At 45.3% G+C, this 27,268-nt stretch overlaps 1 protein-coding gene across 2 annotated transcripts in view; it reads right to left on the bottom strand.

Moving 5' to 3' along the window:
- The window catches only part of LOC101935267 (coagulation factor V-like), a 57,017-nt gene extending 31,651 nt beyond the window's left edge, over nt 1–25,366 (bottom strand). For both annotated transcript variants that reach the window (XR_010593998.1, XM_005294524.4), the window contains exons 1-11: nt 24,967–25,366; nt 21,539–21,630; nt 17,515–17,637; nt 15,367–15,579; nt 14,440–14,583; nt 13,662–13,883; nt 12,784–12,946; nt 6,502–6,679; nt 5,553–5,655; nt 1,323–1,534; nt 158–308 (exon numbers count right to left, since the gene is read on the bottom strand). Coding sequence is in view for 1 of the 2 variants with exons in the window: in XM_005294524.4 (XP_005294581.2) it covers nt 158–308; nt 1,323–1,534; nt 5,553–5,655; nt 6,502–6,679; nt 12,784–12,946; nt 13,662–13,883; nt 14,440–14,583; nt 15,367–15,579; nt 17,515–17,637; nt 21,539–21,630; nt 24,967–25,127 (1,762 nt within the window). In the remaining variant the exon portion in view is untranslated. The remainder of the gene's footprint in view (nt 1–157; nt 309–1,322; nt 1,535–5,552; nt 5,656–6,501; nt 6,680–12,783; nt 12,947–13,661; nt 13,884–14,439; nt 14,584–15,366; nt 15,580–17,514; nt 17,638–21,538; nt 21,631–24,966) is intronic.
- Between the last annotated feature and the right edge of the window lie 1,902 nt (nt 25,367–27,268).

The following is a 27,268-nucleotide window of genomic DNA, read 5'->3' as shown; positions in this document are numbered from 1 at the left end:
TGTGCCTAAGTTGCCCTATGAAATTCTGGAAATAGCAGATCCTTGAAGCCAGAACCAGAACTCTGCTCATTCGTGCTTTCAGCACACATCCATCCTTCAGCACAATCTCAGGGCAGGGGCCACATTCACTTCCCCTTGGGCCTAGTTTCCCACTCACTGTGCATTACGTTAGACCTGTAGAACTTGGGATCATCCCTTTTAACGCTGGAGGGGTTGCTGCAGTACTGCTTGATGTTATCCTCTAAGTACCAACTCTTGTTTTCATCAAACACGGCAAACACGGCCTGCTGCTCTACATCTGCCTTTTTCTGAAAAAGACAGCAGACACGGCAGGGTAAGTTTTGCAAGCAGCTAATTGATACATAGTGGGGTATATTAAGGGCCTAATCTTGCCATCCCTCCAGAGGCAAACTTCCCATTCAAGTGAATGGAAGCACAGTCCAGTGGTTAGAGCAAGGGACTGGGGTTCTGGACTCCTGGGTTCCATTCCTACCTCTGCAACTGACTCACTGGGTGACACTGGACCAGCTACTAGCATGGCTGCTATGAGCTGGGCTCCCCTTAGTGGGGCACTTGTTGCTGTACGTGCAGGCGATTTATTCACTGCTTCCACTCACTAGTGGTTGGTGTCTGAGCCACTGCCAAAGTAGATTCCTTCTTTTGGCCCCATGGAGGGGAAGTGGAAGAAGAACTCTCCCAGCAACCCCCTTGCAATGCTTCTGGATCCCCAAAGTTTGGGGTTTCAGACCTAGGTTAAACCTATGATAGATTGGGGTCAGAACTTCCTCCCTTTCTCCCTGCATACCTTCAAACTTTGGGGAAATTTAGGGTGGTGTCTAGAACCAGGATTTTGCAATTTCTTGTCTTGGCAAACAAAGCACCATGAAAGAAATCACTAGCAGCCTGATCTTTCTAACTGAAAGCCCCAACGAGCACACTAAATCTGGGGCCAAATATGCCAGCAGGCAGCTAAAAGCTATCACTGCAAGCAACCCTTATAGAAAAGTCCTATCGAATTTAATAGAAAACAATCCCCTTATTTTAGGGTTTTTGACTCATCCTATAGAATTTAATGTCCCAACTAGGGAGTTCCTTTGGAGAAGTTCTTTGAACCACCCTACAGATCTCATATCTCATTACATTCTACAGGTTTTTAGACTGACTTCTACAGAAGCCTAGTGACCCGATCCCAGTTCAGTTCTAGAGGCCTTTTCTCTAAGGGATCAATCAATGAAACCAAATTCCCCTGTAGTTCAAACACCACACACAGACAGGAGCCCCCTTCCCCCCGCCCCCTCAGAGGTTGTACAACATGATCATACCTGCACACCCCTCTTGTCCAGGGCTTCTCTTTTACAAATCAGAAGTGGGCCAATCAGTCCAGAGGCTATATCCCTGGTTACATCTACAGCACTGTGATATAATCTCGTTAGACACTGGGCATCCTGTGCAGTGGGCTGATCGGTGTCCATGATGCTCCATTTATACGTGTAGGTTTCCCCCGGTTGAACGGCTTTACTCAGAGTGCTGTTGTCTGAAGGAGAAATAAAAAGAGAGAAACTTTATTAGGACTTACAAACTAGAGCCAGATTCATGACTGGTGTAAACTGGCATAGCTCCGATGAAGTCAGTGCACCTTCAGGCACTTGAAGTCCAATATGTACTTTGGGCAGATCTACACTTCAAAAACAACTGAGTACGGGGACCTAGATACAGCATAGTTGTCCCATGTGGCTTAAACAGAGTTCCTGTTTGCAGTGCAGAAAGAAACTTAACTATGCTCTGTTAAGTTAAAGCCTTGGACCGGCCAAAGCTTTAGCACAGCCTGGAGACATGCCTCATGTCCACTGCAGAATGCAAAACATGTTGTCACTGCGTTTTCTGACTGCTAAGCTCCCATGTGCTAAATGGGAATTATAACACTTAATTTAGAGGCTTGTCATGAAGCTAAATGAATGATGCATGTAAATCACTTTGAGATCCATGGATGAAAGGCACTACAGAAGGGCAAAAAAAACCTGTTGAACAAGGACTGTTCATATCTGGGGCAGAACATTCTATATTTTAATTGTGACATTTTAAGGTGACCGTGAACTGCACACTGGTGGGGAAGCAGATTCAGAAGGAATTGCCTTGGCTCTAGCATACGTCCTGGCTAGAGGCAGCTCCATTCTGTTTCTACAACAAACCTGCTACTCACTACATTCTTCCTATACCAAACCATTACCCATAAAACAGCATCTAATCAGTTGAAGTTAATGCTGCAGAAATAGAATCAAAGGACTGGAAAGGACCTCGAGAGGTCATCTAGTCCAGCCCCCTGTACTCATGAAAAGGACTAAGTAGTATCTAGACCATTCCTGACAGGTGTTTATCAAACCTGCTCTTAAAAATCTCCAATGAAGGAGATTCCACAACCTCCCTGGGCAGTTTATTCCAAGGTTTAACCACCCTGACAGTTTGGAAGTTTTTCCTAATGTCCAACCTAAACTTCCCTTGCTCCAATTTAAGCCCATTGCTTCTTGTCCTCTCCTAAGAGATTAAGGAGAACAAATTACCTCCCTCCTCCTTGTAACAGCCTTTTATGTACTTGAAAACTTATGTCCCCTCCTCAGTCTTCTCTTCTCCAGACTAAACAAACCCAATTTTTTCAATCTTCCCTCAAAGGTCACGTTTTCTAGACCTTTAGTCATTTCTGTTGCTCTTCTATGGACTTTCTCCAATTTGTCCACATCTTTTCTGAAATGTGGCGCCCAGATCTAGACATAATACTCCAGTTGAGGCCTAATCAGCACACAGTAGAGCAGAAGAATTACTTCTTGTGTTTTGCTTACAACAATCCTGCTAATACATGCAAGAATGAGGTTTGCCTTCTTTTGCAACAGTGTTATACGGTTGACTAATATTTAGCTTGGACTGGGGGTCACAGTGGATCACCTTTCCGCAGTACTCCTTCCTAGGCAGTCATTTCCCATTTTGTGTTTGCACAAGTGATTGTTCCTTTTTAAGTGGAGTACTTTGCATTTGTCCTTATTGAATTTCATTCTAGTTACTTCAGACCATTTCTCCAGTTTGTCCAGATTATTTTGAATTTTAATCCTATCCTCTAAAGCACTTGCAACCCCTCCCAGCTTTGTATCAGCCACAACTTTATAAATATACTCTCTCTGCCATTATCTAAATCACTGATGGAGATATTGAATAGAACCAGACCCCACTTGATACACCCTTCCATCTTGACTGCAAACCACTGTGAATGCTGCTTGCTGTCTGACTCATACAAACAAGTGCAATCACATCTTTCCGGTCTTTGAACAAATCCACTGACTCCCATTCCTTACAGGAATCAGGAAATAAAACGTCCCCTCTTCCTTCTCTAAAGCCTTCCATGGACTGGCTACAGCTTATTTTATAGCCCTTAACTTCTGTGTAGTCACTCGTTTGCTCGCCCAGCACGAGCATCCTCACTATCCAAGATGGTGGATACACAGTCTTGCCACTGTTGATGACTTTTCCTGCTACTACTTCTGCTCTTTCTGTATCTCTCAGCCCCATCTCATTTCAGATCACAGCAGAAAACATTTCTCTTTTTCCCTTAGCTATGCTTCTTAATATTTTCTAATATTTCTTCTCCTCCGTTACTATTTAACCATGCAAAGAATATGAAGATATAGTGTACTTCGACTTTCAGAGAGCCTTTGACAAGTCCCTAACCAAAGGCAAAGTAAGCAGTCATGGGATAAGAGGGAAGGTCCTCTCCTAGATCAGTAACTAATTAAAAGATAGGAAATACAGGGTAGGAATAAAGCGTCACTTTTCACAGCAGAGAAAGGTAAATAGCAGGTTCCCGCAAAGATCTGTATTGGGAAATGTGTTCAACTTTTCATAAATGATCTGGAAAAGGGGGTGAACAGAAAGGTGGCAAAATTTGCAGCTGGACAAAAGCACTCAAATCAGTTAAGTACAAAACTGACTGAATAGTGATAAAGGGATCTCAATGAACTGGGTGACTGGGCAACAAAATGGCAGATTAAGTTCAATGTTGATAAATACAAAATAATACACATCGGAAAAAATAATCCCAACTATATATACAAAATGACGGGGTCTAAATTATCTGTTACCACTTCAGAAAGATCTTGGAGTCAATATGGTTAGTTCTCTGAAAACATCCACTCAGTGTGCAGCAGTCAAAAAAGTGAACAGAATGTTAGGAACCATTAGGAAAGGGATAGATATTAAAACAGAAAATATCATACTGCCACTATATAAATCCGTGATACACCCATATCTTGAACTGTGAAGTTCTGGTCACCTTGTCTCAAAAAAGATCTCTCAGAATTGGAAAAGGTGGAGAGAACAGCAACAAAAATGATGAGGGGTATGGAAAAGCTTCCGTAGGAGCAGAGATTAAAAAGACTGGGACTCTTCAGATTAGAAAAGCAACAACTAAGGGTAGGTCTATACTTACCTCCGGGTCCGGTGGTAAGCAATTGATCTTCTGGGATCGATCCCGGAAGTGCTCGCCGTTGACGCCAGTTCTCCTGCTCTGCGAGAGGAGTACGTGGAGTCAGCGGGGGAGTCTGCCTGCCGCGTCTGGACCCGCGGTAAGTTCGAACTAAGGTACTTCGACTTCAGCTACGTTCTTCATGTAGCTGAAGTTACGTATCTTAATTCGAAGTGGGGGCTTAGTGTGGACCAGGCCTAAGGGGGGAATATGATAGAAGTCTATAAAATCATGCATGGTGAGGAGAAAGTGAAGCGGGAAGTGTTATTTATCCTTTCACATAACACAAGAACTAATGATCACCTGATGAAATTAATAGGCAGCAGGTGTAAAACAAAAGTAAGGAGTACTTCTTTGCCCAACGCACAGTCAACCCGTGGAACTCAATGTCAGGGGATGTTACGAAGGCCAGAAGTATAACTGGGCTCAAAAAATAAATGAGATAAGAATATGGAGGACAGGTCGGTCCATCGATGGCTATTAGCCAAAATGGTCAGGGTCCCAACCCCATGCTCCAACTACCAGAAGCTGGGACTGTACGACAGGGGATGGATCACTGGAAATTGCCCTATTCTGTTCATTCCCTCTGAAGCATCTGGTACCGGCCACTGTCAGACAGGATACGAAGCTAGATGGACCATTGGTCTGACCCAGTATGGCTGTTCTTATTTTATGTTGGGTGAGATCCTTGGCTGGTGTAAACTGACATTAGCTCATTGAAGTCGAGGAACACGTCCACACAGTTTTTTTTTTTAAAAATAGTGCTGCTTAGCATATTTACATTTTATTTTTCATCTGTAGATCTCAAAGCACTTTACAAAAGTGGGCATTTAACATAATCCCCATTTTACCAATGGGGAAAGTGAGGCACGGAGAAGAGATGCAACTTACCCCAAATCATGCAGCAGGTCAGTGGCACAGCTGGGAACAAAACCCAGGTCTCCCACTCCTGTGCCCTAATCAATTACATGACCCCCTAAAGGCAAAGAGAGACCCTAAACAAAGTAACACTTTTGATATTGTGCAAATGTGAACAGTTTCTGACCTGTGGAATCCAGGGGGTCAGTGGCTCCTTCTGCATCCTTTGAAAGCGTCACTCCATGGAGGTAAATGCTGTAGGGTCGACTGGCCATATTTTTGAACACAATCTACGTAGATATGAAGATGAAGAAAGTATGAGTTCAGCATTCAGTGAACCCTGGTCTGGGTACATTGCTACAAATCCCAGTGAGAGCGAAACTTGCAGATTTCAGCACCGAAAGTGCTCAGGGGAAGAAACGCTCCTTCAAAGAAAAATCTGGGGACGTTAAACCAGAAGCTCTACTGCAACATGAACATTTGTGGAGCCCACGGATTGGGGTTGCTCTTGTTCTGCCTGGTCTCAGGCGGCTGATGAGAACGCCGTCCTCAGGAGATCTTCCCACGCTGCCAGGCACACAAAGCCATGGAGAGTGCTGAGCCACAGATTGGAATCACTGGGATCCCTTAAAAACAATGAGGAGTCCTTGTGGCAACTCCCATCTTTTCATGGGCTGTATATTTATACCTGCTTACTGTATTTTCCACTTCATGCAGCTGATGAAGTGGGATATATCCCACGAAAGCTTACTCCCAAATAAATTTGTTAGTCTCTAAGGTAGAGATTATGGGTTCATAAAGTTCAGACAGATCCAAACTTCCCCAAAGTTCAGGTGTGTTTGGAGTTGGGGTTTTGGACCAGCTATTCTAAATATTCTTTACAAAAATCAATGCAAAGTTAAGATTGATAAACCCAGCACCCAAAGTCAGGGATGGCAGATACAAGATTGCAAACTTAAACTTAACTCTGTCCTCTTGTGCTCATACCTTCAAATATGGCCACTCTTTGTATCATTACACATTATCTGACAAAGAATACAACACAAGCTGTTTCTTGTTTACAGTAAGTTAGTTTGCATTTACAGTAAGTTAGACCACAGTACATACAGTCTTTGTATTTGGCCCTCGCCATTTACCTTGATTATGTCTCTAACCTGAGCTCTGATAACAGGGCCCAGAATTCCCATTTCCTTGGGCTGGGGAGTCTCCAGACGCTTACTGAAGTTGGCATCTGCATACTGCCTGAAAACAGCCTTTTTATACTTCTTCCCAATGAGATTTGAGAAGTTGTCCAAGTTCTGAGCTTTATATTGCCTTAAAAAAAAAAAAAAGGGAAAAAGTATCAATAATATCTTCTTAATGGTGAGAGCCACTAGATGGTAGAATACTCTCCCAGGGGAAATAGCAGAAGCCCATTACATGGGAAAAAACAGATCTAGATTAGACACAGCTCTATAAAATAGATTATTATGATTTGTGCTACAGTAGCAGCTAGAGACCCAACCAAGGCCAGGGTTCTCATTGTGCTAGACACTATATAAACACATAGTATGAGAGAGCTTCCAATCAAAATTTTCAAGACAAACAAAGGAGGGGAGAGAGGAAGTATTACGTCTCCCATTTTACAAATAGGAAAAGGAGGCACAGAGGGACTGAGTGACTTGCCCAAGGTGTCACAGTCTGTGGCAAAGCCAGGAATTGAACTCTGATATCCTGAATCCAAATCAAGAGACTTGACTTAATCAATGTTACATCAAGGTTTCAAAGACAGTGGAATTCCCAATGATGGCTAAGAATAGGTAGCATTCATGAAGTGAGGTGAGCAGTTGTGGTTTAGCCATGAGCTGTGGCTGTTTTGTACCTAGACTCTTTTGAGAAAGGCTGTAGAAGCGTGATAACAGGTTTTCTGTGACTTATCACTTCTAAGACAAGCCATGTAATTCTTGATTACTTCCGCACTTCCTTGTCCATCCCTGGCCACCAGAAGTCTTATCGCAATTGTCTTTTGGTTAGACTCATCTCCATAAGTCCTCCATGTGCCAGGTGAATTAATCGTTCTCTCAGAAGTGTAGGCACAACAAGATGGTCAATTCTCAAAACCCCTTCATTTACAAAGGACTGTTCATGTGACACATATCTATATGGTTCCAAGTGTTCTGGTATCATTGTCATGTAAGACCATCTATGGTCTATGTAAGTCTTTAGGTCCTTGTGATGGGGTGTGTGCCCCACACTGAAACTGCAAGAGTTGCAATAGGTCCAATCAGCTAATTAGGTTGCAAATAGGGGAGCTTTGGGTTGGAGGTAGCTAATCAGAGAGAAGCTCATTTGTGAGAGAGAGGTGGGGCTTCTACAAAAGACAGGAAATTAGCAGGGAGATATGTGCAGTCACTTCCCGGAAGAAGGGAGATGTGGCTGGGGCTACAGAGGCACGTAGCCTATGGTTACTCCCTGGGAGGAGGGAGTGAAGGGACTGGCAAATCCAGAGGAGGGGGGCAGGCCAAGAGGTATGAAAGCGGCTCAGGGAAAGGCAGCAAGGTGCAGGGAACTGATCTTGGCTGTTGTGTAGAGAGTCCCTGAGCCGGAATCTGAAGTAAAGAATGGGCCCAGGTTCCCCCACCAGCCACTGCAGGAGTGGCATCGTGAGCTAATGAAGCGGAAGACTGCTGGAGAGCAGGAACATTGATACACTCTAGCACCTAGAAGGGGAAACCACAGTAGTGACCTAGCTAGAGGGCTGAGTCACAAAAGGGGACGCTGCAGCTCCCGGAAGTGGGGAGGGCTGCAGAGGAGAAACTGACAGGGTGTAATTGCCAGGAGGGGCATTGGGCTGACTGAGCTAACCCCCAGGACCGCCATGAAGCGGTGCCATCCAGCGGTGAGTACAGCAACCCCATCACAGTCCTGAAGTACCTGGTCTTCTCTCATGGCTGTTACCCACTCTGAGATTGAGTTGTAGCAGAAATTTATGCAAGGACAATCTCTTCATCATCTGGCTCTACTGCACCCCTCATGGTAAGATATGGGCAAGCAAGACAGAATCTGCAGTGGTGGTGTTGACTCCTGGAAGATACACTGTCAGCAAATCAAAGTCCATTAGTTTGGTGGCCCATTTGGCAATTCTTGGAGTTGCTTTTCCAGAACCTTATGTGGTTAATAAAGCTGAAAGAGGCTTATAATAAGATCTTAAGATAAATCTCCCACCACCCCATAAGTAAGTTCTGAAGTGTCTTACTGTCCAGAAACATGCCAGAACTTCTCTCTCAATGAAAGAATAAGATTTTTTCAGAATCAGTCAGGGCTCTGGAGGCAAATGCAATAGTGACTCCTCTCCATTTTTAAGCTGAGTCAAGACAGCACCAAGACCTTACTCACAAACTTCTGTTGTAACAATTATTTGTTTCACAGAATCAAAAGGGCTTGAAGCTGGGATGGTGGACATTGCATATTTGATCTGGCTAAAGCTGTTCTTGTACAGTTCAACCCATTCAGACCTTGTGTGTCCATTTTTAGGAGAGGACTCGATGGAACTACTTTCACAGCAAACTTCTTTATAAACTTTGAATGGTATTGGCATAATCCAAAGGGGGACTGAAGATTGTCCTTTTTGTCAGGCTGTGGTGCATCACAAACGGCTTTCGCTAGGTCTGGTTTTGGTTGTATGCCATTCAGAGATCAAATTGTCATGAAGACAACAAGGTCCCCCAAGATTTGTGAACAACTCCCCATGGTAAAAGGCCTTACCTTGTAGAAAGCCATAGAAGCTGCCTGACAATTGGAAAGCACCATCCACCGTGTTAAGTCGCTTTCTGCAACATCAGATGTCTTCCAGCCTACAGGTTAATACAATCTGATACAAGACTGCAACCTGCAAAGCTCCTAAATCTACATTCTTTATTCCCAATCAACTCTACACTCTGCTATTTGCCAACTCCCAACCTGAGTTGCATGCTGCGGACATACCCCAAAGGCTATGGTGGGTCTCCCATCCCAATCAGTGACTATTTTACAGCTACCATAGAGTATAAAAGCAGTAATCCCAAAAGAGAAAATAAAAAAATCCATGTAGCCCGAAAGGGAGTTTCTGTTTTAGGATGGAATCGTCAAAGGGGGCTTCAAATAATATTAGATCTGAATAGTACAGAACATGTCCTTCAAATTGGGAGAAAAAGGGCTACACAAGGGACCCACAGCAGTGCTGTGCGAATGCCAAGGAGCTGCAGCAGGTGTACCAGAAGGCAAGGGAGGCCAACAATTGCTCTGGTGTGGAGCTGCAGACCTGCCGCTTTTACAAAGAGCTGCATTCTATCCTCGGTGGAGAACCCACCACCACCCTCAAGAGCCCTGAGGATTCTTTGGAGGAGCCTGAGTCACAGCTTCCTTCTCCTCCTTATATGGCTGAGCTGCTCCGCTGGTGGGGATGGAGAGACTCCCCTCCTACCCCCCACCTCCAAGGCCACATTTTTCAGTTAAGAGGATCACTGATCACAGTTCCACAGTACCTGGAATCAACAATAGCTGAACAGGCAGTTTAGAAATCGAGGCAGTCTGCATCAATATTGTAATTTTGAACAGCGAGGAGGAGGAGGAGGAGTATGGGGACAGGCGACCAAGGTATCCAGCGGCGCAGCAAGCCAGGACACGTTTTTGAGTCCTGCGCAGTCCAGCTAGTCCCTACGGTCCAACACAGGTGAGCCTGATGCAGGGGAAGGAATGTCTCGTGAGCATGCAGTTTGCTTTGAAATTGCAGGGATGGAACGCCCAAAGTTGCAGGCCACGTCTGTTGATTTATTCTATTTTACTTATGCTAGGTGAGGTAATGTAGCAACCAATAGAGGTAAAGTTGCTATCTGCTTTTCATCCCCCTCTAGAGTTTGGCAGAGGGTCCCTGCAGAACAGTTTGTGCGCATCAGGATGTCCTGTGCATCCTCCATAGAGATCGTCAGGAAACTTCTCTGGATGTAGTGTGCAGGCCTCTGTCAAAGGTTTCTGGGGAGGGCTTCCTTATTTCTTCCGCTGCGATAGGACACTTTCCTACGCCACTCAGCGATTACTTCAGCCGGAACCATTGCAGCACACGGCCCTGGTTTGCAGCCAGACGCCTGCAGGATCTGTTCCCTTCCAGCCTCCATTACCCTCAGGAGTGAGATATCAGCTAAAATCACCACCGCCTGTGGAAAACAGTGCCAGTATATTGCGTTCAATTGCCCTATATGCATACACTCATGCCTGTGAGCTATCCCCCTTCATTCTGCCCCACCCCCTTTCCCTTCATGGTTGTACTCACCGTGGCTGGACTGCAGCCGGGCTGTATCAATCGCAAGGAAAAATGAGAACCTAGTGCTTGCAACTTGTGTGGATGAAGGGGAGTGAGTTCAGTATACCAAGTTTCCATTTATCTCGTGAACACACTCACAACAGTACCCCTGTGCATTGTACCCTTTGCGGTTGGAAATGTGGCCTTGGGGGGTCTCTCCATCCACAGCAGCGGAGCAGCTCAGCCAGATAAGAAGGAGAAGGAAGATGAGGGATGGAATGTTCCAAGAGATCCTGCAAACCTCTGCTGCTCTGGATACCAAGCCCGGGGCTTGGATGTTCACCCTCGCGGACAGCAGCCCAGGAATAGAGCAGAGAGCAGAAAGGTGCAGGAAAAGGACCAACGTGCAGCAGGAGATGCTAGTGCTTCTCAAGCAGCAAACAGACATGCTGCAGACTCTCGTTGACCTTCAGGTTCAACCATCTTGTGCTCGCCTCCTTCTGCAGCCCATAGAGAACTGCATTCTGGGACCTCTGGAGCCACTGCACTTATCCTTCCACACCACCCTGGAGAATCACAGCTGCACATACACCAACCGGGTCTCTCACAGGTCAGTGTATGTGTTTCTGAAATGGAAATGACTGTTCTTTCCCCTCCAAAAGTTCTTTTCCCTTTATTTCAGTTTTATTCAATTATAATTTTTTCTCTATTTGCCTGGGTATGGAATAAACGTCTATTTTTGGCAACTTGGTGGATTTTCCAACTCCAAACTGAGTCCTGACTGATCGGTAGCAGTCAGACATTGCAAGTTTCCACAGTGCAATTACCACTCACTTCTCCACTGTCAGTGCAGATCTCATTTTGGTGTTGCTGCGCAGGAGGGTCGGGGTGAGTTCGGCACAAAGATCCAAGAACATCCGAAAGTTCTGCAATCACTGCTCATCTTCCCAAACCTGATGTGATCCCACCCATCAGTGCTTCTTTCTCCGGCCCACCTCCAGCTCCATCATCAATGCCATCAACAACTTTGAATTGTTTCTTTCTATGTCCCAGAGCAATCTAGCCTCCAAGAAATTGTCATGTTCCCTGCAGCTCCTCTGGCGGCTCTGCAAATACTGCAGGATCAGGCATGCCATTCTCACAACACTCGTCACAACAGTGCAGAGCTGTGCAGGATCCATGCTTCTGACACAGATAGTGGACAGCGAGGAGGGATGCACAGGTTTGTGGGGATTTTGAAAAGAGGCATACAACATTATGGGATGCAGATGAAATTATGGGATGGAGAACACTGCATTATGGGACGTTGAAATCGTGTTCCAAGTTACCCCTGCGCGACTCATTTTGCATCAATACAAGCGCTGCTAGTGAGAACGCCGACAGCCGACAAAACGAGCGTAGTGTGGACACGTAAAAACGATACAATTACTGCAGCGGCTGTATGCTGATGTAATTTAGGCCGACATAATTTTGTCGCATAGACATGGATCTTAGTCTGCGCAACAGCACCACTTGCCTAGGAAACCTCCTGCTGCCTCGTGGTGTCAGACTCCCTAGGCTTCCAGCCTGCCCTTGATCCTGTCCCTGTTCTGGCCCCAGCTTTGCCCAGGATTTGTTCCGGCCTGATCCAGTCTTCTCTGTGCCCTATTCTGACTCTGCTCCAGACATGTTCCTGACCCGCTCTAACCCTGTACCCACCTCCTGACCCCCTTCGACTGACTCCAACCTGGCTTCAACCTTTGGCCTGCTTCTGGTATCTGACTGTGATCCTGACTGAGCTCATCTATGGACTCTGACCTTGGTTCTAACCCACTGCCTGTCCCCGGACCTTAGTTTGAGCACTGACCTGTCCCGACTCTATGTCCGGCTTCGACTACTGCTCCAACCACCAGGCTTGACCACTTAGAACCCAGAGCCTGACACATTCACTTATTCAGCCTGGTAGAGCCCTTCAGAAGCCATGCACTAGGACTTCTAGATAGTGCATTCCATAAATACCATGCAACCCTGCCTCTAATATTCCTCCTGTTCTACAAGATTGAGTTCCTGTGAAAAATATGCAGAAGAAGTTCTTAAGGGCTAGGACTTTACATTATATATAGCATTTCCTAAGCCGCCCCAAGTTAACATTTCATCAACAGGGTACAGTTCACCATTTTACCTATCCATGGTCTCTGGAATTTCTGGAGCATAATCCCAGGTGATTTCTTCCGCAGCAATGAAATATTCCCAGTCCTTAATACGCCCTTCCTTAAAGGAGAATTTCTTATTGAATACGTCTTTCCTCGCACATTCTTTTATGTTGAGGTAACCGTGCATTCCAGCTGGTTATATAGAGACAGTACAATGGTTACTGTTAGTCCTATGAACAGTGCATTTCTACAGCCCATCAGCTAAGGACGCATGCAAACATTCACTCATTGACCTGAGTCTATTCAGTTTAAAAAAAAAAAAGAGCGCAGGCATTAAGGGTGGTATTTTCAAAGGGGCTTGTGGGAGTCAATGAGAGCTCAGCAACTAACTCGCATAGCCTCCTTTGAAAAAACCAGCCTAACTGACAGCAAGAACTTCCCCTTTTCTGTTAAATGAGCCCTCCAACCTTTACAAGAGGGAATCCACTGATCTATTACAACAGAGATCTCTTCACTCTAGGGGGAAACTAACATCCACTGTTAAAGATGAGCAGAAAAGATTTTTTGCTCACTGAACTGCAAAAGTTTTCTGTTTCTCCTGAAAAAGCTGGTCAATCTCGAGGTTTTTTATAATGAGGCTCATCTGAGCACCTCCCAAAAAATTAAAAACAGAGTTAGATTCATTGTTGACCTGTAGCCCCTTTGCAGCAGTAGTCCTAATGAACCCCATCTTGCAATCCTAATTCAAACAAAATGCACTGTTTTCCACTGATTTCCTAGGATGATTCCAAATGTGTTAGCCACCACATTTGACAAAGTTAGCAGCACTTTAGGAGATAAGGAGGAAGACACAAGAATGACACTCTCTGCAACTGCACAATTGCCTCCTGCACAGATGTTCCCTTGCCTTGCAGATGCTTCTGAACAAGAGAAGATATCAGCCACCTTCCTTTCTGGCTCACAGTCATGTTTGCTGTGGTCGATGCACCTCCCACAAGGTTGACGGTCGAGACCTTGCGACGATTTTGTTCCAGGACTTGCCCATTGAAATGGATGGAGAAAATCTCTGGTTTGGAGCTCATTCCTATCAAATGCCAGCTAATGTTATCGTATGTGCAAGCTCCTAGGTCTGAAACAGAACAGCAGGGTTAAGAACACAGGTAAATCATCCCAGAATCACAGGATGGTTAATTAATTCCCACTGGTAGGTCAAAAGTGAATACCCGCTCTGCACTTTCAATCAAGTCTCTCTGATATCTTGAAGGCCATGTCTAGGATGGATACTGTACAGGCCATGGGTGAGATTTTCAAAAGTACTTAAATGGATTAGGAGTCTAAATTCCATTGAAAGTCAATTGAGTGCCTAACTCACTTAGGTGCTTTTGAAAAACCTCACTCCTTATCCAGCGGGTGGCAGGAAGAGATTTAATTCTCTCGCCGCACGAACAGACACGGCCTTGGAAGCCATGTGCTCTCAGCACCAAGGTCAGACTGCAGGGGAAAGCGGCGGTGGTTGGGAGTGCACACATGCTCCCTTGTGGAACCAGATGCTCATCGTACGGTCACACACGAGGCTGTGCCACTCTACTTCTTCTGTTTGCTTTCTACAGCTGACTAGGGTATGCTGCAGTGAGGAATAATACAGTTTGTGGACTCTGGCTGGACCCCACGAGTACGTACAGTACCTGGCAATGTCCCATTAGCGTAACCATTAATCGTGTACAGGAGAGAGGTTGATTTTTGCCAGCTTTTGCTTTCATTGAACACAGCAAACATCAACACATATTCTCTGTCAAACAGCTTCTGTGTCCCATCTTCCTTCAGGCTTCCTGTGGGAGGAAACAAGAGGTATCAGATGAAGGCAAAAATAAAAACAGCTCACATCAACTAAAAGGCATCCAGATCTATTCCATGAGCTTGCGGCACGTGCGAGCAGCACCTGGCCACATAGGATGTTTTTTCAAAATGTGTTTGAGGTGAATTTAGTTCTGGGGAAAGGTGCTGGACTGGCAGCTTTGGAGACTGAGGGCCTCTAGCATTCACAGAACAGGTTCAGCACAGGGAGCATTTTTAATATGGGCAAAACAAGGTGTTTTTTCCTAGCCTTGTTCTTGGAAACAGTTAAACAGCTTTGGCTACAACTTTCCAAAAGAATTCAATCTGAGGCAGACACCTGGAATGGTAAATTCCAGCCTGAACAGTTGAAGTTTGACAATGTTATAAGCAATTGAAGCTGGGGGTCTCAAAATGGGAAGTGTCAGGCAACTTTAATATAAGGTGGTGTTACCAGCACTACCTACAATTAGAATTATTCAAGAAACTAGTGTGCATTACAGCTAGTCCAGAACACTGTAACCCTAAGGCCTAAAATAAAGACACAGGAAACAAAAATCAATTTCCTCTAAACTGCCTGCACAGAAACACGAGAAGGAAAGAGGAAAATGAAATGCCTTCTCACATTATGATACAATCTTCAAGCTTGATTTTTATGTGTTTTTTAGTTTTTATCGTTACCATAACAGAAAACAACACTATCAGAATGTGCGAGGCCACTGAAAGAGTAGACCAGCTGACATTTTATAGCTTTTGTCTACCCAAAGCATTTTGGTTACCTTTTTTACATATAAGCAATGCTCCAATCAGACCGGAGTTAAAGTCCATCACCATGTTCTCATGTGAGTAATAGATATAGGTGAGACAGGGTGGGTCGGCTTCTTTAGGCCCAATTTCCGCAGTGATCTCCCATGTGTATTTATACACCAGGCCTGGAGGCACAGCATCATCCAGTTTTTCAAATGAAGATGTTCTGTCAGCGTACAGGGAACCTGCGTAGGTAGAAGTCGAGAGAGGGAGGTAGAGGTGGCATTGAGGGAGAGGTTGATGAACGTGTGCACAGGGTTTTTACTATCATTGCCATCCATACGCAGAGAGCTTGATTCTTCTCTCACCTGAACCAGCTTTACAATGGTGCAGTCATTGACACCAGTGCATAGGGAGTGTAAAATGCTACCATTTCTGACATGATTTACATTCACTTTGCAGTAGTGAAAATGAGACACAAAGTACAAATTGGGCACATATTAAGTAATAAATAACCCATTACCAATGGTGGCAAATGCCTTGAACTCTAAAGCCTTGGAACTGAAAGAATACAAATACATTTTCTTTCACACACACACTTAAACATTTACTATATGGGAGGATAGTTCCCAATCTTTAGGATAAGGTGCTTTCTGAAAACACTGTAGCTATTTGGAGTAAACAGCGTGAGGAGGCAGGACAATGTCGTGCAGTTCATTTAGTGCACAAACAGCCACAGACTGGATTCAAAGGTCACATAACATCAGTCTTTGGGGGATTTTCTGAGTATTTCCTCCCTCACCACTATATTTTCTACCCCCTTGTTGCACTTGCAGCTCTATGCAATCAAGCTGATTGAGTGCCAGTTAGAAGAAGTTAACATCAAATTGGATTCCATCCTTAATTTTATTAATGGATGTTGGTAAATCATTTGGCAGGATAGAGTGGCAGTGTCTTAAACTGATAGCTTTACTCAAGTGTGATTTGGTCTCTATGGCATTCTAGGAAACCAGCAGGATATATTAGTACCACACCTCTAAGAGCTGACAGCCAAAGGCCAGATCTTGCAAGAAGCTGAGCTCCTACTGGGAGATACCAAGTACCCTTTGTCATAGTCCCTGGGTAGACCATCCCTTCCGAGACCCTGTTTCAGTCCCCCGACTGCATCTCTTTCAAGTGACAGGGCTGTGCCTCCATTTCTTTTTGGGGTGAGATCCCCTGATCCAACCACTCCTCGATTTGGTCTCTGGATCACACCTCCCTGGTTGCCAACCATGATATCTAGCAAGCCCAATGGCGTGGCACCTGCAAGAGTTTCTCCTTGGGAGCCTGTGATCAGTGGTGGTACGCAGTGACACAGAAGCAGCCTCTTCAAAACAAAAGTATGATTTGTTTGCCAAAAGGTGCACAGCACTCAGAGATGGATTGAAAATAAGGCTTATACACATACTGTCTTACCTACACTAGGCATTCCCCTCAAGCCCCTAGGTAGCCTTGGAGCCCATGTTTTCTTGGGGACCAAATTACATCCTGCTTGCTGCCCCTGACTCTCTTCTGGATACATCTGCATTGGAGCAGCACAGCTGTGGTGCTGCTGCTGTACTGCTGAAGTGTAACGCTTCCTTATTGACACGAGGGGATTTCCATTAAGATTGTTAGTCCACCCTTCTGAGAGGCAGTAACTAGGTCGACGGATTAATTCTTCCATTGCCCTAGCTGCATCTACAGCGGGGATTAGGTTGATCTAACTGTTTGTACAGAGCGTGAAATTTTTCACAGCCCCGAGCGAGGTAGCTAGCTCGAACTAAATTTTAGGTGTAGACCAGGCCAGTCAGTTTGTGTCAGCCTGCAGCAGCTGACAACTTCCCTCCTCCCTTTCTTCAGGGTGGGTATTTTAACTGACCAGTTACTTTTGTTCTCCAGGTTCTCAGCTTTGGGCAAAACAGCTATGTCACCAGCATAAGTGAAGAGTCATTCAGCAGTATACACATCTCAGACAACAGGGCTGTCACATGGTTGATGTAATAATAGATGAGGTTGGGCCACAAAATGTAGATTCAGATCCAAAAATCAAAGGTCGATGGTGTCCATACCCTGGACTTGGTTTTAGGCCCTTCTCGATCTAAGATTATATAGTCTTGAGTAGAAAAAAAGAATAGATGGCATTTTACAGCACATACCTTCTGACAGTTTGTTGTAAGCAATGCCCTGTGGGTGAATGCTCAGCCGTTTGTTGGCCATGTTCTTAAAGTGAACTACTAAAGTGTCTCCCACTTCAGCACGCAGAGTTGGTCCCAGAAGTCCTGCAGAAATTCAGTATTAAAAATAAAAAGCGATAATGAGCATCAAATGGTACATCTTATTGAAAGAGAAAGTCACCTTCTCCTGAATGGGAGAATGAACTCCTGTTAAAGGACAAGTTGCACAAAATAAATCAGAGGATTTAATGCCAGTGCAATGAGGATTAATCCTATCCAGTGATTTAGCTGTGAAATACCTGGATGGTAGAAAGGCCCTCAAGGATCTAACAGATGTGGCCCAATGTAAATAAGGCCGTGAATTATATATTCAGCAAAGGACACTGAAATTCATAGGAAAATTCTGCACATGAAGCGAGAAGGCTGTTTCCTGGCTATGGAAAGTTTAGTGAACAGACAGCTTAAAGGTTGGGGAAGGGTTTTCTCCCCTTACAAATTAGTCACCAGTACTAGCATAGTTTTAGGAAAGCAGACAGAAGTCTTAGGGAGTGTTTAATGTGATATCCAGAGCAACAGCTTTTACAACACAAGGTTTGTCTCCACTGCAGTGGGATATGCAGTTGCAGCTCGGCAAGGCATTCCCATGCTAGCTTTAGTGTAGGTAGCACGGCTAAGAATAATCAGAAAAAGATGCAAGAGCACAGACCCAGGTTCAGGCTAACAATGTAAGTACATACCTAGGAGCCCACATTGAAGCCGATGCTCCTGCATCTTCTTTTATACTTTTAGCCATGTTAGCTAGATTTAAGCTAGCGTGTATATGTCTACCTGAGCTGGTATCACACTTCACAGTGCAGTGTAGACATACCCACAATCAGGGAAGAAAAGATCCTTCAGTCACAGAACGCATGCTGTGGAAATGGGGTTGGTAAGAAAGGTATAGTAGTGATAGCCTGAGGCATCTTCCACTGAAGACAAAAGAATTTTTTCCATTGACATTAATCCAAAAATGGATCAAGCCTTTGCAAAGGTGGTTTTTTTTTTTTTTTTTTTTAAAAGACATTTACCTGTAAATATGTAGCACCTGACTCCATCCAATGACTGCATCCTAGGGAAAAGCCAGTTTTACCCATCCTGTCTGAGGGGAGGGCTTTTATGGAACAAGGAACAGTTACCAAAAGATAGAACAAAGGAAGCCAAGTATTGGAAGGGGGCATATCAATGCAGAGAGCCACAGAGGAAGGTGAAGCACTGTGCAGGAGAGAGCAAGGTCACAGGGGCTGGGGGAAGGAAACTCCATGTGGGATAAGCCACCCAGCATAGAACAGCCTGCATAAGGCAGGGGAAACCCTGCCTGCCTATGTTCCTGGACACAGGTGTCCCTCCAAGGACTCCGAAGGGAGGAGTGAGCTAGTGAGGTGCATTGTGATTAGGATGGTTCTTGTGTTCTATATGATCTGTATTGTCTTGTGCTTTATGTGATTAAGTAAAGGAGCAATTGTGCTAGGCTCTGTGCAAAGCGTGAGAATGCGTTATCTGCTTCATAATTATCACATGCCTCCCGTTAATCTATAAACCAGAAGCTTTTCACCTTGGAGTGGAGTGTAGGGAGAGGGTGTATTTAAGTACTATGGAGTCTGAAGTGTCCCCGTTGTGCCCAGGGGCTTGGCAGCTCAAGAGTGGGTTCCAGCTCTCATAAGGAGGTGCCAGATAGAAAGTCTGCACCCTGAGTGCATGTCTGGGGACTCCAAGATCGGGGCAGGGGCTAGACTGTCTTCAGGTCCCAGAGCCTTAACATATCCAGGGACCCAGAGGCTTGGATTCCCCTCACAGCAGTCTAGTGGGTGGCCAGCAGGGGGTGCCCAACCAGATCTGTGACATTCTTCCTGCCATATTACAAACTGCTTTACAGAGCGAGTGCCTTGCTCCCCACTTGGTAACAACTGGTCCTGTCTAACGAGCGACCAGCCAATTACTCACTTCCTTTCCTGCTCTGTTATTGAAAGAGAGGAAATGAGTCAGTGGCTCCAAAGGAGAAGGGAGGATGAGTTCCCAGAGACTACAGTGTCAACCCAGGAGGAATCTAATCACAAACTCGACCCTGCAGGTTGGATCACAGCAACTGGACGCCAGCACTCCTTAAACCCCAGCATAAATTTTCTTCCAGTCTTCTGGAACTTCCCCAGTGTTCCAGAACTTATCCAAAATCAATAGTGGAGGTTCAGGGGTGCAGTCCCCCACACAGGCTTGCTTGAAAATCCAAGTCAAAGGGAACGACCCCACCAAGCCACTCCTCCACTTCTACCCCCCTACAGCAACGCACCCCACTTGCTAATACACCCCAGAACCTGTCCCCGGGGTGACCTTAGATCTCTTCCAGGAGGAGTGGTGGAATCCATAATGGGGAGTAGTAAGGGGGGAGACTCTGCAGCTGTGCACTGATCCATCATGAGCCCAGGCAGGGGACGGTAAATGGTGTCAATCAGAGGACTGAGTGTGATCAGTGTGACTGTTTTGCACAGCGCTACACGTGGGGAGATCGATAGCAGTAGAAGTGAAGGGAGCAACATCCAATTTTTTTCAAGTTCTGGAAATACAGAAACCAGCCTCCAAAAATGGGTGCCCATATATTCTGCAAATGCTGCAATAGTGTACGCCTGTATTCTGGCCAGCAATGGCACCAATACAGACCCATCACACAGATGACCTTCCAGGAGCACGAATGATCCCACAGAAGGATCATTCTGCAACAGTATGATCATAACAGTATATTGGAGAAACAGAATAAGGAAGACAGTGGAAATCTCCTGGTTGTGAAGCTGCAAACAGTCAATGACTTACATTTTCAAAGGTGTCTAGGGATTTTGGGTGCCCAGTTTGAAATACTGTAAAGGGGCTTGATTTTCAAAAAGTGCTGAGTAGGGGGGGTTCAGAAAATCAGTCCCTCTTAGGGCATCTCAAATCAGTGACCCAAAAATGGGAACCCTCCAATTACTAGTCACTTTTGATCCATAAATTCCAAGGCCAGGAGGAACCATTGTCATCAGCTAATCCGGGGGTTCTCAAACTTCATTGCACTGCAACCCCCTTCTGACAACAAAAATTGATACACGACCCCAGGAGGTGGGGACCAAAGCCTGAGCCTGCCCAAGCCCTGCTGCCCTAGGCAGGGGGCAAAAGCCAGAGCCCCCCATCCCTTGGGGGGGGGGGGCAAAGCTGAATCCCAAGGGCTTCAGCCCCAGGCGGGGGCCTGTTACCTGAGGGCCTGCCCACACACTCCGGGCTGAAGCCCATGAGCTTCGGTCCTGGGCCCCAGCAAAGCTAATGTCGGCCCATGGCGACCCCATTAAAACAGGGTCATGACCCACTTTGGGGTCCCAACCCAATTTGAGAACCGTTGATCTAGTCTCACCTCCTGTACAACACAGGCCATAGAACTTCTCCAAAATAATTCCTAGAGCAGATCTTTCAGAAAGCACCCAATCTTGATTTAAAAATGGCCAGTGATGGAGAACCCAGCACAACCCTCAGTAAATTGTTCCAATGGCTAATTACTCTCACTGTCAAAAACGTACACCTTATTTCCAGTCTGAATTTGTCTAGCTGCAACTTCCAACCATTGGATCCTATTATAGCTTTCTCTGCTAGATTGAAGAGCCCATTATTAAATATTTGTACCCTATGAAGATATTTATAAACTGTAATTAAGTGACCCCTTAACCTTCTCGTCGTTACGCTAAATAGACAGACTCTGAGAACTCAATCACTCTACAGCAGGTTTTTTTAACCCTGTAGTCATTCTTGTGGCTCTTCTTTGACCCCTCTCCAATTTAATCAATACGGATAACAGAGGACAATATTTTTAAGGATTGGGCTTTTGGCTCCTGTGCTATAGAGAATTCTCTATTTGCTTGGCTTGCAGTACATGCTAGTGATGGGTATACAAATATAGGCACATTTTCCTGCACATAGAAGAAATTGGCTTTGAAAGTTATTTTCTGCTTACCTGAGAAAGTATCTCTTGGTTTTGCTGTCTGAAAATCTGCTTCATACTCTCGATAGGCAATTTTCTTAAACACAGGCTCTGATTTGTCTAATCTGCAATAGGAAGTATTAAAAAAAAAAATTAAATGTAAAGCTTCTTAGCTCTGCAGTGTGGTCCAGTGGAGTGGGCACTAGAGTGGGCCTCTAGAGACATGGCTTCTATTCCTGGCTCTGTCACTTGGGTAAATCATTTCATCTGTTTCCCCTCCCACCCTGTGTCCATTTAGAGTGTAAGCTCTTTGGACAGGGACTCTCTTATTACATCTTTATTCAGCACTTAGCACAATGGAGCCCCGATTGCAGCTGGGGCTTCTAGACACTATTGTGATACAGTTTAATAATAAGTTTGTTAATAAGGTAACAAACCATGTTTTGCTATGCTGTAGCTCCTTTTGGCTCTACTGTGAGGTTGGTATTCGTTTCCTCACTTCACAGTTGGGGAAATAGGAACCCAGAGAGCTGAAGTGACCTGCCCAAAGTCTCACAGGATGTGTATTGCAGAGCTGGGAGCAGAATCTGGATCCCCCATCTCTGTGCTTCCGTTTCAAGATCACCTGCAATGATCTCAGCACAATCATTCAGCGTGGCAATTATCTGTAACTGCCGTGACTTTTAGGTAAAATAGAAAATGTGATTCGTTCCCCTTTGAAAGAGCAAACTGGTCTCTTATAAGGCAGCCCAGGGATCAAGGCCATTCAGGAAACTGCTTCTTGGGAAATGTGGCAACTGTCTTTACCTTTTGATTCATAAAAGTATATGATCAAATGGATCCCATGCTAGGTGCTGTAGAAGAAACCCAAGCAGGCAAAAGGAAGAGAGCACGTGGCGGTTGGACGATGGGTGCTGAGCTAAAATGAAGGTTGGAGGAGCAGAGCAGCTACATTTTGTGTCATGCATCCCTAGCTGATTGGTAGATTTCTTGTTGCTGCACCCCCACTCCAGTAGCTACCAATTCCCCCTCAAAGTCTCCTATCTTCCTTTCAGGAAGGTAAGGCACAGGCTTGGTAGGGGGAAGCTGACGGCAGCGCACAGACAGGGAGGCAGGACAGCTGGATGAAGGGGAGGTCAGCCCATGGTGATGGCTCAGGATCCAGCCTCTGAGTTCAGAGCAGATCTGCTGCCCTGCAAGGCTGTGGATTACCCTAAATCACTCTCCCAGCAAGGAAAGAATAAGGCAGAAATGCCACAGGTTTCTACTCCCTGGGGAGCAGAATTGGGCCCCCTGAGTTAACCTGGATGACGTCAGCAAGAGAAGGCTCTGATCTATGGAGCTCACTGCGGAGCTTTTCCCTGCAACAGTTTGTCCTCATGAAGGTGATATGTGACCTCCTGTAATGATATTAGATGGAACATACCTGTCTGACCCTGGGACATAAAGAAGTTATTACAAAAGGAATGGAATCATTAGAAAAACCTGACATTTTTTCATGAAAATATTTAATTGAAATTTCAAAAATCTGAAACGTTTCTGCCAGGATTAGCAATAACGTACAGCCAGAAATAATCTTTGACCAGCATGTGTAAACAGAGCCAAACCTCTAGCCAGCTTGGTTTCTATACACAGAGATGAGTGGGAGACATACATGTAGCACAAAAGAAACCAAAGAGCAGCTTGGAAACGTCATGGACATGTGCATGCAAGTCCAAACGGTGTATATTTGGAGGGCAGGGAGCATTGAAAAATTAAACCTGGTTATATCATATACAGTACTGCCAGCCTCAAATGTTAAAAACCAGGAGATTGTTTAAAAAAATATTTTTAAAAACAAAATGGAAGAGTAAATTTATGCCAAAATAGAGCAGTCACGTATTCAGACCTGGGTTCTTTTTAAGTGTTGTTATAGTCATGTTGGTCCCAGGATATGAGAGAGACAAGGTGGGTGAGAACGTCTTTTATTGGACCAACTTCTTTCTGAGTTAACAGCCAATAAAAGAATAGATTATCACTTTAGAAATCAATTAAATGCATTCAAAGAAGTTTTGGGCCCTCTTTCTAGATATGTTTGAATAAAAAAAACCATTCAGACTGTTCAAAGAATGTCAGACTTCCATTCCACCTAACTCCTCCACCTTTTCCCTCCTGGGTCCTTCCCTCCCCTCCCTATTCACATAGGTCTCCTATATTATTACTTCAGAGTAGCAGCCGTGTTAGTCTGTATCCGCAAAAAGAAGAACAGGAGGACTTGTGGCACCTTAGAGACTAACAAATTTATTAGAGCATAAGCTTTCATGGACTACAGCCCACTTACCTCCACCGTACTGTGTTATGCCTATATAGTACTGTCTGGTTTTGTACTGTCTGTTCTTGCAGCTTTGAAGAGTTGTAAAATTGCATAATTTGTTGGAGATCCCATGAAGCTTGCAGTATTCTGCAGCATATATGAGCTGTAAGTCATTTACCTTTTGGTAAATTTTATTTTTGTTTTTTTAAACCAACCAACCAACCACACACACCCACAAAATTTGTCAATGCTGCCATGGGAACCTGAAAGTGAAACTATGTGGAAAGCAGGAACATGGTGAAACTGACTATTGTGTATTCATCACCTCAGCTGAAGAAATGTACTTAGTAAGCAACAATAAAGAAAGTAAACTAGATTATTCATTTACATTTTTTAAAATCTATGGTGTTTTTTGTAAGGACCTTTTCTTATTTAAAAATATGTAGAATTGCCAACACTGGTGATTTTTGTTGTTGTTAGTTCTGCCACATTTGATGTTTTTTCTTAAAGCCCCAGCCACTTGAATCAAAAGTTTGCATGAGAATCTCAGCTTTTAAAACAAAAACACAAAACAGCATATTTCTAGTGGTTGCAGAGAAAACTTGAAAATGTGAAGAGTGTGTGACCAAAAAGCAAATAAAAAGAACTCAGAATTTCCCCCCAAATGATGAGATTTTAAACAGATAATGTTGAGAGGTTTTTTATTTGCCTTGTGGCCTTTGAGCTTTTCTACACAACTGTGGGGGCCAGAAAAAGTTTTTTATTGTTGAAATGAAAGCTGAGATTCTGAGGTTTTCACCTAGTCACAGGAGCTGAGGCTGTGAGAAAACACCAAATCTTACATAAATCTCATGTAAAAATTCTCACTGTAGGACTGACCCCAGTGAGAGTTTTGGGAGTACAGAGGATGTGGGAGTGAGCCCAAGTTTGCCTTTGTCAAAATGGCATCAATAAAAACTGCTCAAAAAATTACATTGTGTGAATAAAACAGCTGATAGCATTGATCTGAATTAAGGGCTTTATCCAACTGGAGTCAATGCAAAGACTCTTATCAACTTCCATAGGCTGGAGCAGTCCCTAAGCCCAGCTGGGCACAAACTCCTCAGGAGACTCAAGTCCCTTTCAGCCCAGGAGGGGGCTGGTTGCCTCCACATCTTCCCGCACTTACCTGGACTGTTCTTTGGACTGGGGTCTGTAGCTCCAGCTGGTAGTTTCTGCGGCTATGTAGTGTTCCCGGACCTGAGCTGCTCCCACCCGATGCCATGCCAAACCTGGCCACCACAAACCAAGCAGCATCAAGAGAAGGTGGTGCGTGCAGGAGAACCCCATGGTGCAAGCTCCTGCTGATGCCACACTGGGAGACACATGAGGCAGTGGCTGCTGCTTTTGCTAATGCTGGAGAAATGCTTTCATTGTGGTTAGTGATGCAAGAGGTGATGATGGTGTTAGTGACACCCAGGTCATTGCTCTTCACCTCCTCCTGCTGCTGACAGGAATCAGAGTGGAGATAAACAGCTGTTCAGGCTGCCTTTTCCTTCCTCCGCCACATCTTCCCTGCTGTGTGCCAAGCACAAAGGACAAGCAGCCTCAACCACATAAGGCAGAGTTGGTTGGCTGGGTCGTTGCCTACTAGGGCAGTAGAGTATTAGGGGCAGCAACCCAAATAGGAACGGTTTATGTGGCTGACTTGCAGGGTGATGAAGCATAGGTGGAGTGCTGGCACTGGGGGCAGGGCTGGCTAGGGATGCCACATGTCCTTGGATGTCAGGGATTATTCCAATTTTGAGGGGGAAAGATCCTACATCCTGCAAACCTGGCATGCTGGGTGATACAGAGCAAGAAATAGTTCAGTGCCTGGGGACTGACAGGCTCCAGAGACTTCAAATCCAGTGCAGGTTAATAGAAACTGACAGCTGCTACCTCAGGGAAGCTCTGTGGTAGCCTGTGAGAATCCGGGAGCTCCTAGTCGACAAGCGCCCACATAATCAGATAATAGACATTAAACGCTCCCTTTATTAGCAGGCAATATGCCAAACCCAAAGGAGCCAGGGAGACTTGACTCCTCTTTTGTCCAGAGAGAGAGAGAGAGAGAGAGAGAGACCGACCCCCTCTGGCTCAGCTTTGAGTAGAGCTGGCTGAAATTTTTTGAACATTTTTTTTTTTTTAAAGTCTCAAACAATTTTGTATGAAAATTTGTTGACATTGTTGAAATTTGACATCAACATTTTCAAGTTTTTTGGATACTTTTGGTTGATTTTTTTTACATTGAAAACAAATCACAAATATCAAAATGGTTATTGACTTTTTTTGGTTTTCTCCCAATGTCAGGTTTTTTTAGGTAAAAGAAAAACAGTTGATTTAGGTTTTTGATAAATGCAAAGTTCCAGTAATCTTTTTGACAGTGTCTTTGCTAAAAATTTAATCAACAAGAACAAACAACAAAAATCAGAAAAACAAAGAAAACTAGACTGAATTTAAAACACTTTGAACCAAAAACATGTTGGCAATTTTCCCAAATTAATTTTGGATGTAAGCAACCAACAAAAACTCTAGCTCAGGGATACATTTACAGGCAGTGGTGAGCAGGAACCGGTTGCTAAATTTAGAAGCCCCTTTAGAACCAGTTGTCCTGCGCAGGACAACCGGTTCTAAAAAGGCTTCTAAATTTAACAACCGGTAAGTTGAAGTGACCCAGGAGCGTAGCTGGGGGGGAGCAAGGGGAGTGGCCGCTCCCCGAGCACATTATCCAAAAGTGGTGCCTTGCCGACCCCGTGGGTGCTCCAGCTCCCCGCCCCACACCCTGGCCCGGGCTCACCTCTGCTCCGCCTCCTCCCCTGAACGCTACACTCCGCCCCCGCTCCCCCTCTTCCCGCAAATCAGCTGTTCGTGCGGGAAGCCTGGAAGGGCAGAGAAGCAAGTGGCAGCGTCGCACTCAGGTCCAGGGTGGCAGAGGCGGAAGGGAGGTGAGGTCAGCCCTTCCAGGCTTCCCGCACAAATAGCTGATTTGCAGGAAGGGGGGGGGGGGGGGGGGGGGAGGCTGAGAGCTCGGCTTGACCCAGTGCTCCACGGCGTCGTCGTGGCCCGGCTCCAGCTGAGCGACGTGGCTATAGCACCGCCAGCCACCTCCAGGCAGCACGGTAAGGGGGCAGGGAGTGTGTGTGTGTGGGGAAATGGGGGTTGGATAGAGGGCAGGGGAGATCGGGGGGGTGGAGGGGTGGATAGGGTTTGGGGCGGTCAGAGGGCGGGGAACAGGGGGGTTGAATGGGGGCAAGGGATCCCAGGGGAGCAGTCAAAAAGGGCGGGGGTTTGATGGGGCGGTGGGAGGCAGTCAGGGGCAGGGGTTCCAGGGGTGGTCAGGGGACAGGGAAGGGTGGGTGGATGGGGCAGGGGTCCCGGGGGGGGCAGGTCACGACACCCTTGTGGAGTGAGGAGGGAACCGGTTGTTCAAATTTTGGCAGCTCATCACTGTT

The sequence above is a fragment of the Chrysemys picta genome, chromosome 1 (genome assembly GCF_011386835.1).
Source record: "Chrysemys picta bellii isolate R12L10 chromosome 1, ASM1138683v2, whole genome shotgun sequence".
Classification (NCBI taxonomy): Eukaryota; Metazoa; Chordata; order Testudines; family Emydidae; genus Chrysemys; species Chrysemys picta.
The sequence above is the reverse complement of the archived record's forward strand: the minus strand, read 5'-3'. Positions and strand labels throughout refer to the sequence as shown.